The 12,479-nt window shown below is 42.1% G+C and overlaps 1 protein-coding gene across 2 annotated transcripts in view; it reads right to left on the bottom strand.

The window, feature by feature from the left end:
• sufu (suppressor of fused homolog (Drosophila)) overlaps nucleotides 1-12,479 on the bottom strand; it is a 109,306-nt gene that overhangs the window by 85,543 nt on the left and 11,284 nt on the right. For both annotated transcript variants that reach the window (XM_072238909.1, XM_072238908.1), the window contains exon 2: nucleotides 10,415-10,549. In XM_072238909.1, the coding sequence (XP_072095010.1) occupies nucleotides 10,415-10,549 (135 nt within the window). The remainder of the gene's footprint in view (nucleotides 1-10,414; nucleotides 10,550-12,479) is intronic.

Genomic DNA, 12,479 nt, shown 5'->3' with positions numbered 1-12,479 from the left:
TTTTTGTTTTCACAAGTTAACATCGTTTTACCTCATTTCACTAATCTCCCCCTCCCCTTGGAAAAATTAAGCTTCGCTTTTGAGCAGACTGTAATCTATTTATCTGTCATACTAACTGCTACAACATGTAAATATTATACTTGCCATCAGCCAGGAGAGACCAAATCTTTCCCAATTCAATTTTCAAATACAAGGCATTGGTGTGGCATCGGAATCATAAAGAATAGAAACAGCCCACCCGGCCTATCACATCGATGCTGACTGCCCATTCTGTAATAATCCCATCTTCTATAACTTGCTACATAACAGTCTGTGCCGAGGCAAATCAAGCCAGCCCTCATACTGATGTTTCTAAAATACTGCAGGCATCTCTGCATCCAGCACGATCAATTATTCAAGGTAACCAATGGTCTGATGAGAAAGGTCTCCTCAGATTCCCTCCCCTCACACACTTTCCACAAATGTCCCTTCAGATTCCACCCCCACCCCCATTCACTCTTACCATTTAAACAGACCTAGTCTCTCCTCATTGCTGAAATGCCCATTCCAGGCAACCTCATCGTGGTGAATATCTTTTCATCCTCTAGTGCTATAACAAATGTGGTGACCAGAACTGCTCAAGTTGCAGCAATAACCTACCTGTTGTATTCAGAGCCCGATTACTGAAGGTCAGTACACCATATGCCTGTTAAACAGACTATCTGCTTGAGCTACCACTTTTCAAATCCATGTGCAAACCCAGCAAGCTTTTATTTATTTTTTTATTTAGAGATAGTGTGGAATAGACCTTTCTGGCCGCTTGAGCAACGCCACCCCAGCAAACTCCTGATTTAATCCTAGCCTAATCACAGGACAATTTACAATGTCCAATTAACCTGTACGTTTTTGGATTATGGGAGGAAACTGGAGCACCCGGAGATAACCCACGCATTCCATGGGGAGGATGTACAGATAACAGAATTGAACTCCAAGCTGTAATGGCATTGAACTAACTGCCACCTTACCATGGTGCCCTTATTAAAATAACAATGTAAGAACAAAATGGCATTTAAGCAAAGCAATAATGGACCAGCATAAAGTAACCAGCACACACATCCCTATGATTCACAATTTGAGTGTAGTGTACCATGCATTAGGGTGGCCAATTTAAATAACAACAACATACTAGCTTAATGTGCCAGTATTCTTCTCCTCAGCAAGGGGTTGCCAAATATTACATCAGTCCCTTAACATGGCTAATGTCCTTTCCAGCTCTATCTTCACATGAGTCAAATTTGAGGATCATTTTGATTAAAAATCAGTTCCTTAGAAAATTTTTCATCAACCTAAAAACAAAATTTGGCACAATAGGTCAAGTCATTTTGGATCTGGCTCACACCGCACAACCTGCTTTTTTCTGCTCCCCCAAAAAACTTATCTGGGCTGAAGGTTGGAAGGCCCATTTTGGACAATAAACCAATATTCAACGCTACTACTCCATGCCAGCCCAGATCCCCCAGCTAAGCCCATCCTATCTGCCTGCTTTGGACCTCTCTCTCTTTCTTCCTGCTACTTCCATCAGACAGGAGATGTAGGAGTCTTCGGCTACATGCCACCAGGATCAAGAGCAGTTCTTGCCCTGTAGCCATTGGGCTCACTCGCCTTAGCACTGAACTGACTGCAGCCTGTGGACTTACTTTCAGGGACCCCGAAGCTTATTTTCAGAGTATTATTTGTTAATTATTTTCATTACTTGCATGATTTGTCCTCTTTTGCACACTGGATATTTGTCTATCTTTATTATGTGTGGTTTTTCGTGAATTCTCTTGTACCTTTGTTTTCCATTGGGTGCCTGGAAGGTGTTTAGGGTATACAGACCTTGATAATAAATTTATTTTGAACTTTGATGTCTGCTGTACCATTACACTTGCACAGCAAATAGGCTACAGGTAACATAATGTGTGTGGGCCTTGAGATTTTAAACAAAAGCAACTGAGAAACTAACTTTCATAGTTCCCATCCACTAAGCACAGAAATGGAATATTGATTCCTAGTGTCCAAGGGCCACCTTATTTCCACGTGGAATTCAACTGCAGGACGAACTGATAAATTTGACTTATCAAAACCATCAGGAAATCCTGGACTCTCAACATATGTAGCCATGTCTGAGACCTACTTCCACTTGTATGACTGAACACCGGCTCCAATAAGGTATTTTAGTTTGATTTATTTGTTAACCTTATCAAAATTAATATAGCCCCATTCTCTTTTTTGCATGCAAAATACATCGATACTGTCAAGTTATTCTCCAGTGTCTTCATCTTCAAGAATGTATTAAAGAATGCCACAATACAGAACTCCTACTGGTTAAAATCTGTGCATACTAACCCCATTTCAACACTTATATCAGTAACGTCAGTGGACCAATACAAAGCTGTAACATAGTTCAAGCTCCTCCCAACTCTGAAGACTTCCCATTCTTCCTTGGATGATTAATAATTCCTAATTATTACAATTAGGCAACGTTACAAGAACAAAGATAGCTATTTCAAAGGTTCAACAGTTCACTTAAAGTATGCAACTCAAATTCTTCTTCTCCAGATAGCCACGAAAACCAGTACAGTGGCACAAGCAAACCCCAAATCCCCCCTCCCCACACAAAAAACAGGAAAACAGAACAAGCACATTGACCCTCAAATCCCCCTCTCCCACACACAAAAAAGAATGAGAAAGATCAGGTGAAAAAACATAATATTAAAAAAAACTACAAGACTGAAAGAAAGTCCAAGTCCACAACAAAAACACAGAAAACCTGGGTAACATTCTCCAGGCACAGTGGCAGGCCTCTTCCTCTGCGACAGCACAGTGATCAAAAGTCAGTCTCCCCTCTCCGGCAGCAGAGCCACCCCACCAGCGAGTCAAAAAGCAGGCAACCAGTGCTCACCTTCCACATCCACCTCATCGTTTCAATCTCCCTCGTCACTTTCGTAATGTATGGACCCATTTCTTTCAGATGAGTGACCCTTCCCCCCCTTAGTGCTACATATTGATCTATTGTCTACACATGCACTTTGTTCTCTCTCACTGCAATATGAATACACCAGTTAAAGCCAACTCCTGCTTGTGCGCTATTATTTAATATACAGGTAGTTGTGCAGACACAACAAATTGGCAATGAGTACAAACCTGAATGTCAAAAAAATCGTCAACTGCACTGACAGTTACGGCATGATTACGGGACAAAACAGCATGAGAAAGCTGTCACAGACGCTAACAAACACTCGAGTACAGTGAATAGTAACAGAGAAAGACATGCTGAATTTAAAGTGAAAATAACCTGGGATAGCTTCAGTCTGGAAAGCTAACGAATTCGATATCGTTAATGAAGTCTGGGAGTCATATATCGAGAGGGTTGAACGGTATTGTAATATGAACAACATGAAGGAGCAGAAGAAAGCCCCTACACTTCTCAGTTTAATGGACCCAAGAACATACAGTCTCTTACATAACCTAGTAACTCCTGAAAAGCCAGCAAGCAAGACATTTAATGAAATGGTTACAATTTTACAAAATAACTTGAGACCTAAACTGCTGGTAATAGCTAAGATATTTAGATTTTACAAAAGGAACCAGTCAAAAGATGAAAGCCTTTCTGAATACATTGCAGAACTGCACAAACTTTCCCAGTACTGTGACTTTAGAGATGGACTTTCTGATGCATTAAGGGACAGGCTTTTATGTGGAATGCATAGTCAAAGCACTCAAAAGAGACTATTATCCAAAACACACCTAAGCTTATTGCACTGACCACTGCAATATCATTAGAGACTGCAGCAAAGGATGCAGCAAAACTACAGAAAAGGTGGTTAGAATTTGAAATGCACAAAATGTCCCTGAATGGTGCAAAAAGCCAAAAATGTAATCAATGTGCAAATCCTCCCATGATGCAAATGACTTGGTTCAAAGGAAAAGTCTGCAGAAAGTGTCACAGACAATGTCACAGAGAGAATGTGAAAAGTCTCAAACACAAAACTAAGCAAATGCACCACACATAAAAGTTGCTGGTGAATGCAGCAGGCCAGGCAGCATCTCTAGGAAGAGGTACAGTCGACGTTTCGGGCCAAGACCCTTCGTCAGGACTAACTGAAAGAAGCCTCGCCCAAAGCATCCACCGTACCTCTTCCTAGAGATGCTGCTTGGCCTGCTGTGTTCACCAGCAACTTTTATGTGCGTTGACTGAAATTCCAGCATCTGCAGATTTCCTCGTGTGTGCATGACTAAGCAAATGCAGACAGTTACCAAATGTAAAGTAGAATCAGACAACAGAGTCTGACAAAGGTGAACTGTCATGCCTAGACTGCACAGTATAGCTGAAGCAGATCACAAATCATCTGGATCACAATATATCTGTCTGGTGTAAAACTGAAAATGGAGCTGGATATAGGGTCATCTTTGTCCTTAATTCCAGAGGCTGACTACAAGACTGTTTTCTAAGATACCATTAAAGAAGACCTCAGTGATGTTAAAAGACCTACACAGGCAAAAAAGTGTCTCCCAAAGGCAAACTGAAAGCAAATTGACACATGGAAGCCAAGCACAACAATTACAGCTTTACATGTTGAAAAGTGGAGGGCCAGCACTTTTCGGATGTGAATGGTTGAGAAAATCCATCTAGACTGCCACATAATCAAAGCTCTCAAAGTGGTATCAACAGGCAATGGCAGCCCAAATGGTAGCACTAACCAGAGGCTGTCACAGCTGCTTAATGATAACAAAAAGATATTTGAGAAGGGAATAGATAAATAGACTGAAGACTTGGCCAAAAGCTGTTCGGGATGCCAAAAAGTTCAAATTGCACTCCCACAGGCACTATTACACTTATGGGAGTTGGCATCTTCACCATGGCAAAGAGTACATATTGACATTGCTAGACCATTCATAGACTCTATTTCTGATATTTCTGATTGTGTGGATGCTCATTCAAAGTGGCCAGAGGTTATACCAATGAAGTCAACCACCTCAGCAAAGACTGTCTCAGCTCTGAGGACCATCATTGCCAGAAATGGCTTACCAGAACAAATTGTGAGTGACAATGGACGACTATACACATCAGAAGAACTCCGACTGTTCATGAAGAGAAGTGGCCTTTCAAGTCAGCTCCTTACCACTTAGGAATAAACAGGTTAGCTGAAAGGTTTATCCAAACCTTTAACTCCATTAAAGCAATGGACAAGGAGGACATTCCTCTCCAGCAATGGGTGTTGGAGATCAGACATGGAGACACCATGTCGATGCTCAACTGAAGAACACACCTGAGTTGACTGCATCCAACAAGATGGACACATTACAGTCACTAGACTCCAGAAACAGAGAACATTATCGCTGACAAGACATGCCAAACCTGATGCCACTCCACAGGTCGAGGCTATCCTGAAAAAAAGTGTGCCACACAAAAGACTGAACCTTTAGAACTGTGGTTAGTTATGGACTATTATTGCGAAAGCATGTTTTTGTTGGAATATGAGTTTCTGAAAGGGGAATTGAATGTTTTGTACCTACAGTTTTATGTTGTATAATCTAAAGGGGGAAGTGTAATGTATGGATCCATTTCTTTTGGAGCAATGAAACACCCCCTCCCCCCAGCACTACATATTGGTCTGGTTGTCTGCACATTCACGTTGCTTTCTCTCAATGCAATCCCCTGTGTGCATGCTTTTATTTAATTGATATGCAATTGCACACAGGCACCAGCAGCTTTAATCGGGTAACAATGAAAGCTTTAATCAGTAAGATGGAGTCAAACATTGGCTCACACCCCCTCCCGCAGTCTTGCCACAAGGTTTGCGCAAGCTGCCTCTGCCTCCTGGAATCCTCTCGGGAGACTGCAGAGTGCTGAAACACCCAAACGATCTCTAAACTGCAAATCACAGGCTCCAACAGTTCCAGAATCACATTCAAGATTAAAAACAATCATAAAAGACGTAAAAGAAGTGAAATATGGTTTTGTGATGTACCCAGAAGAGGATGACTGAAGGAGCATTCCACGCAAGGACCATCTTGGCCAGAGTTTCATTTACATGTTGGATAACTACAATGCTTCAGAAGTCATTAGATAGCATGATTTCTGATACCCAAAGTCTGGGACGATCATAATTTCCTTGTACATTTGTTCAATTTTCCCCTATTGTCCAAGCAAGTTAATTAACTTAACCGGAACACTATTAATACAAAAACATCAGAAGTCAATGAATAATTGCTAGTAATTGATAGTGTGGCTTTGGAAAGGTGGCAGAAGTTCCATAGGAACTTAAATGCTGTGAATAGTCAAGAGGTCAGGCAGCATCGGTGGGGAGATATATTTAACATTTTAGTTCGACAGTCTTTTATTAAGTGACGAGTGATCTATCTGACCATCTCCCCTCAGACAGTGTCTCACCTGTGAAGCATTTCATGAATCTTGCTTTTTATATCTGATTTCCAGCACATGCAGTACCTTGCTTTTTTGAAAGAAAGATGCTAAGTGCTACACCACCAGAAAATGGGTCAGTCATTAGACTGTTGTGATTTGAATTTCTGCATCTCAAGTATTTTAAGAGGGAGCCCAGCTAAATAAAGCAGCTTTATAAGACTTCTGGAAATAGGCACATAAACCACCTACATAAAACTTCTTTAAAATCCAATCTCCTATTTTTGCAGGCAAATTGCACTTTGGGGTATTTTGATCCATAATCATTTCTGACCAAATTCAAAAGGGAACTTAAGTTCATCAATCAATTAAGACGCGGAAAATAAAACAATTCTCGCTTCAAGAGTTACAAAATAAAAAATTCCAAAGACTAGTTGTGAATAATTTGCTGATTTCAAAGTCAGATACAAGGAACCAGTTCTGCAGTTAGTCTTGATTAAATCAGTGACTAGAAAAATATTGAATAGGATAAACTGTGATTGATCAGTTGAAAAAATACAAGTCAAATATTACAATAATATAGGTCAAGTAAACACATTACAATATATGCTTAAGCATTTACTGCTACAACATTGTACAATGCAGACTACTAAGGAGGCTACGCAGAAATAAAGAACAAACAAGAACACAGTTCTACAAAGACCCTTTCAAGTCCATTAAAGGTCTCTTCACACCGGAAAAAAAGCGGAACTTTGAAAACATCAAAGCAGAAACTGCAGGAGCGCCTGGAAAAGGTTCACACCAACTTGAAAAGGTAGGAACATACGATCATTCCATCCAACATCTCCCACCCCCCCGCGCCCCAATTCAGCCCCTCCACCAACCTGGATTTTGACCCTCCAAAATGGAGGAAAGTGGGGAAGGCAGTCCCACGGGCAAGATTGTCACCTGCTCCCGGGCCTAATACCATTGGGCTTTATAAGAATACACCAGATGTCTTGTGGTTTCTCTGGAGGCTCATAAGGGTAGTGTGGCAGAGGCGAATAACACCCAAAGCATGGCGGTGTCCTGATTCCAAAAGTAAAGGTTGCAGAAAAACCTAAGTCAGTTTCGACCAATCTGCCTTCTGAAGGTCAAGGGGAAAATTTTCTTCACTGTAAAGCACAGAGGCTGGCCAGCTACCTGGAGATAAACAAGTACACTGATACATCTATATAGAAAGCTGGAATTCCAGGGTTCTCTGGGAGTCTGGAACATACAAACATGAAGTGGCACCAGATCCAAGCAGATAGGAAGGACAAAAGAAACCTCTATGTGATCTTCCTGGACCACACCAGTTCATCTGGCTCAATTCCCCATGCACCTCTCTGGAAAGCATTTGACTTCTTCCAGATACCAGAGCCCATCACAACACTGGGAAAATCGTACTTTCAAAACCTGCTCCACAACAGCAGATTTTACCAAACCATTGCAGAGACTGGAAGTATGTATTATGGCAGGTTGCACTATAATCACGCCTGGCCTTCACAATGGCTATGAGGTCATTATCAGGGCTTCAAGATGGGTGGTAGGCAGTGAAAGAACAAGTGTTGGACTTCGTCTTCCCCCTATTAGGCTGTACGAGGACGATATAACAACACTGACCATTACTACAGCATTCACCAAGTGACTACTTGGAAAGTTGCAGGAGAACATCAAGTGGGCCAGAATGAAAAATCAAACCCAGCAAGTCACGAAGCACCTCCATAGTCAAGGGAATGCTGAAAGACAAAGTTCTTCATCGGTGATGACTCAGTTCCAACAGTGTCTGAACAGTCTGTCAAAGCATGGGTAGATGGTAGCCTCATGGACAAAGAGCAGATGCAGCAACTAAAGCAACCATTGCCAACGGCCTGGACAACATTGACAAGACCATGCTGCCTGGAAAACTGAAGCTCTGGTGCCTACAATTTGGTCTCCTACCCAGGGTGATGTGGCCACACACTGTCTTACTAACAACCATGAAGAAGCTCAAACAAACCATTACATTATTCGTAAAGAAGAGGCTTGGTGTCCCAAGGTGCATCAGTAACATCAATCTCAATAGTAAAGGAGTCCTTGAACTACCTTTCACTGGCCTTACAGAGGAATTCAAATGAGGAATTCTCAGATGTGTCTACAGATGACACTCAAGGACTCTTGTGACAAGACCATCAGTATCGCTGCATGGACCTTATCAAATGGGTGGAAATTGACTCCAGCTGATGCAGTGCAGCAAGCAACAACAGCCTTTAGGGATAGAGACATTGTGGGGCAAGTCCAACAGGGCAGGGGTGGCTCTGGCCTGACAGCAAGTGGACCCACCTGGCACAAGGCCACAATTCCAGAGCAAAGGAAGATGGTTGTCGAGGAAGTGCAGTGACAAGAAGAGTCTGACAGAAGTGCAAAGGCTGTCTCCCTGGCGAAGCAGGGGCAATGGATGCGTGGAAAAGCACTGAGAGGAGAAAAATCAGCTGGAAGGCATAACGGAGGTGGAAACAAACAGACTTCACTTTCTCATCAGAGCTACATACAACATGCTTCCCTCACAAAAAACCTCCACCAGTGGTTTGGTGAGGATCCAACTTGTGCCCTGTGCCCGATTTCAGCAACCCTCAAGCATATCCCGGCAAACTGTAAAACCAGCCCCACACAAGGCAGATACACATGGCGTCACAACCAGGTCTTGAAGAGTCTGGTAGCGGCTATCAAGACCAAGAGGACAGCAACCAACTCCTTTCCCTCTAGAATGACTAACGCTCTGACACCAGCAGCATTCTTCCAGGAGGAAGAGAAAATACCAACATAAACAACTCACCTTTCCACGGGAAATTGCCACCACCAACCTTAGGCAAGACTTGGTTCCCTGGTCCAATTCATTAGATTGTCTACGTTGAGGAACTCAGAGTCCTATGGGAGGATTCAGTGGCTGAACCACATGAACGCAAGAGGCTATGCTGTGCAGATCGAGCAGCTGAAACTTAGTGAAAGGGTTGGAAAACCAAAGTTTGTCCTGTGGAAGTGTGTTGTAGGGGATTTATAGCCACATCCACCATCAAGGTGCTGAAGGAGCTAGGGATCCATGGTCAGACTCTACAGCAAACCTTCGGAGCCACATCAGTGGCGGCGGAAAGAAGCAGTCACTGGCTTTGGATCAGGCAGAAAGACCTCTCCTGGGCTCCCAGATAGCATCAAGAGAGTGGGAAGACAGAACGGGGGGGGCAACTCTGGGATGCCGGAAATCATTATCGAGCCCTCTTGAGATGTAGTGGGCTAATCAATGAAACAAAGGATGGAAGGTGCTCACTTGAAAACCTCTGCGCATCAACCCTGTGCTACTCCCAACATCAAAGCAGTCTTGAGCAAGTGCTCATGACCCACTGGCACAAGGGACATAAACATCTTGTATTTTTTTATTTTTAGGAAATAAATTATCATCTGTACATCACAATATACCATTAACCACTCTTTGAAAATGTATCTTTAAACATATATTGTATATGAGACCAAACAGCAAAAACAACGTGGGTTGATAATCTTTTTCATCAGTTCTTCTGACCAGAAAGGTTAATTTTTCTTCTTACCCTGATCTCAATCTGGTACATCAAGGCCAAAAAAACAGGCCATTTGCTTTCGAGAACCTCTAGAATTCCATTTCCTCATACTCGATGGTGACTATTTGATCAGTCAAACAAACCAACCCTCATCAGCAAATTACAATTTACATTTAAAATCTTTCTACTTTACAAATCATGCAAACAATCATTATTGGCATCTTTCATAGTTACATGTGCAGCACCGGCATCAAATTGGTTTGTGTCAGAAACACATCTTTTATTAGTAATAGAGGTATTTCTAGTTAAAATACTAATAACACTGGCTTTCCAAAAAATTGACCCAGCATGCCATGCTTTCATAGCAACATTCCACAAAGACACAGAAGATTCTGAATGAGTAAATTTTTGGTCATTAACTTGAATTTTTCTTAATTCTTTTTTGTGTGGTACTTACTCGTGTACTCTATTGTCTCCATACAAGTCACTCAAACCAAAGCTGACATAATGCCAATGCTCGGGAACATCCTGCGTTGGACAGCCTGGATTTCTGTACATGCTGATGTAGTCAAGCGGGTCTGGTCCTCCCAACCTTCAGAAAAGGGGAGGAAAAGGACATTATTTTTCTACGAAAAACTGGTAAAACTACAAATTTTCTGTTTAAATGATGAATTGTTAATTAGTTTGAAAGACATCTGGGGTAAGCAAGGAAATTGTTTATGCTGAAATTAGGTCTATCCAGGAAAAATAATGAAAAAGGAGTTTCTCTGCCAATAAAAAAATTGTTAATGCAAATCATTCCACAATGGATTAGTTACCCAAGATTTGGAAACCATACTCTGAAATCATAAGTAACGGCAAAGGAAAAGAAAATTAACTCAAAAATATTTATTTTAATATTGTTGAATGCAACAGTTATAGGAAAGGCTTCCGTTAGAAATACGAGGAAAAAAGAACAGCTCACCTTAAATTCTGAATTAAGAACATCTAAAGGAAAGCCATCACATCACCAGAAACCAAATAAGAAATTTTCCATCTATATGAGAGTACCCTTCTTTGTTTTTGAGCCACTCCTGCTCCAAAAACAAGGGTTTATGCACATATAAAACTAACATAATATGGCATAATATGATTAGGAATAGTCAGCATGGTTTTGTCAAAGGCAGATCGTGCCTTACGAGCCTGACTGAATTTTTTTGAGGATGTGACTGAACACATTGATGAAGGCAAAGCTGTAGATGTAGTGTATATGGATTTTAGCAAGGCATTTGATAAGGTACCCCATGCAAGGCTTATTGAGAAAGTGAGGCGGCATGGGACCCAAGTGGACATTGCTTTGTGGATCCAGAAATGACTTGCCCACAAAAGGCAAAGAGCAGTTGTAGACGGGTCAAATTCTGCATGGAGGTCGGTGACCAGTGGTGTGCCTCAAGGATCTGTTCTCGGACCCCTACTCTTTGTGATTTTTATAAATGACCTAGATATGGAAGTGGAGGGATGGGTTAGTAAATTTGCTGATGACACAAAGGTTGAGGGCGTTGTGGATAGTGTGGAGGACTGTCAGAGGTTCCAACGGGACACTGATAGGATGCAAAACTGGGCTGAGAAATAGCAGATGGAGTTTAACCCAGATAAGTATGAGGCGGTTCATTTTGGTAGGTCAAATATAATGGCAGAATATAGCATTAATGGTAAGACTCTTAGCAGTATGAAGGATCAAAGGGATCTTGGGGTCCGAGTCCATAGGACACTCAAAGCTGCTACGCAGGTTGACTCTGTGGTTAAGAAGGCATACAGCGTATTGGCCTTCATCAATTGTGGGATTGAGTTTAAGAGTCAAGAGGTAATGTTACAGCTATATAGGACCCTGGTCAGACCCCACTTGGAGTACTGTGCTCAATTCTGGTCACCTCACTACAGGAAGGACGTGGAAACCATAGAAAGGGTGCAGAGGAGATTTACAAGGATGTTAACAACAAGAATTCTGCAGATGCGGGAAATTCAAGCAACACACATAAAAGTTGCTGGTGAACGCAGCAGGCCAGGCAGCATCTCTAGGAAGAGGTGCAGTCGACGTTTCAGGCCGAGACCCTTCGTCAGGACTAACTGAAGGAAGAGTGAGTAAGGGATTTGAAAGTTGGAGGGGGAGGGGGAGAACTTTCAAATCCCTTACTCACTCTTCCTTCAGTTAGTCCTGACGAAGGGTCTCGGCCTGAAACGTCGACTGCACCTCTTCCTAGAGATGCTGCCTGGCCTGCTGCGTTCACCAGCAACTTTTATGTGTGTTGTTTACAAGGATGTTGCCTGGATTGGAGAGTATGCCTTATGAGAAATAGGTTGAGTGAACTCAGCTTTTTCTCCTTGGAGCAATGGAGGATGAGAGGTGACTTGATACAGGAGTTCATGACTCGATACATGCTGCCTGGTTTAGAGAGTATGGATTATGATCAGAGATTAAGGGAGCTAGGGCTTTACTCTTTGGAGAGGAGGAGGATGAGAGGAGACATGATAGAGGTGTACAA

This window comes from Mobula birostris, chromosome 21 (genome assembly GCF_030028105.1).
Source record: "Mobula birostris isolate sMobBir1 chromosome 21, sMobBir1.hap1, whole genome shotgun sequence".
In the NCBI taxonomy this organism is placed as follows: domain Eukaryota; kingdom Metazoa; phylum Chordata; class Chondrichthyes; order Myliobatiformes; family Myliobatidae; genus Mobula; species Mobula birostris.
The sequence above is the reverse complement of the archived record's forward strand: the minus strand, read 5'-3'. Positions and strand labels throughout refer to the sequence as shown.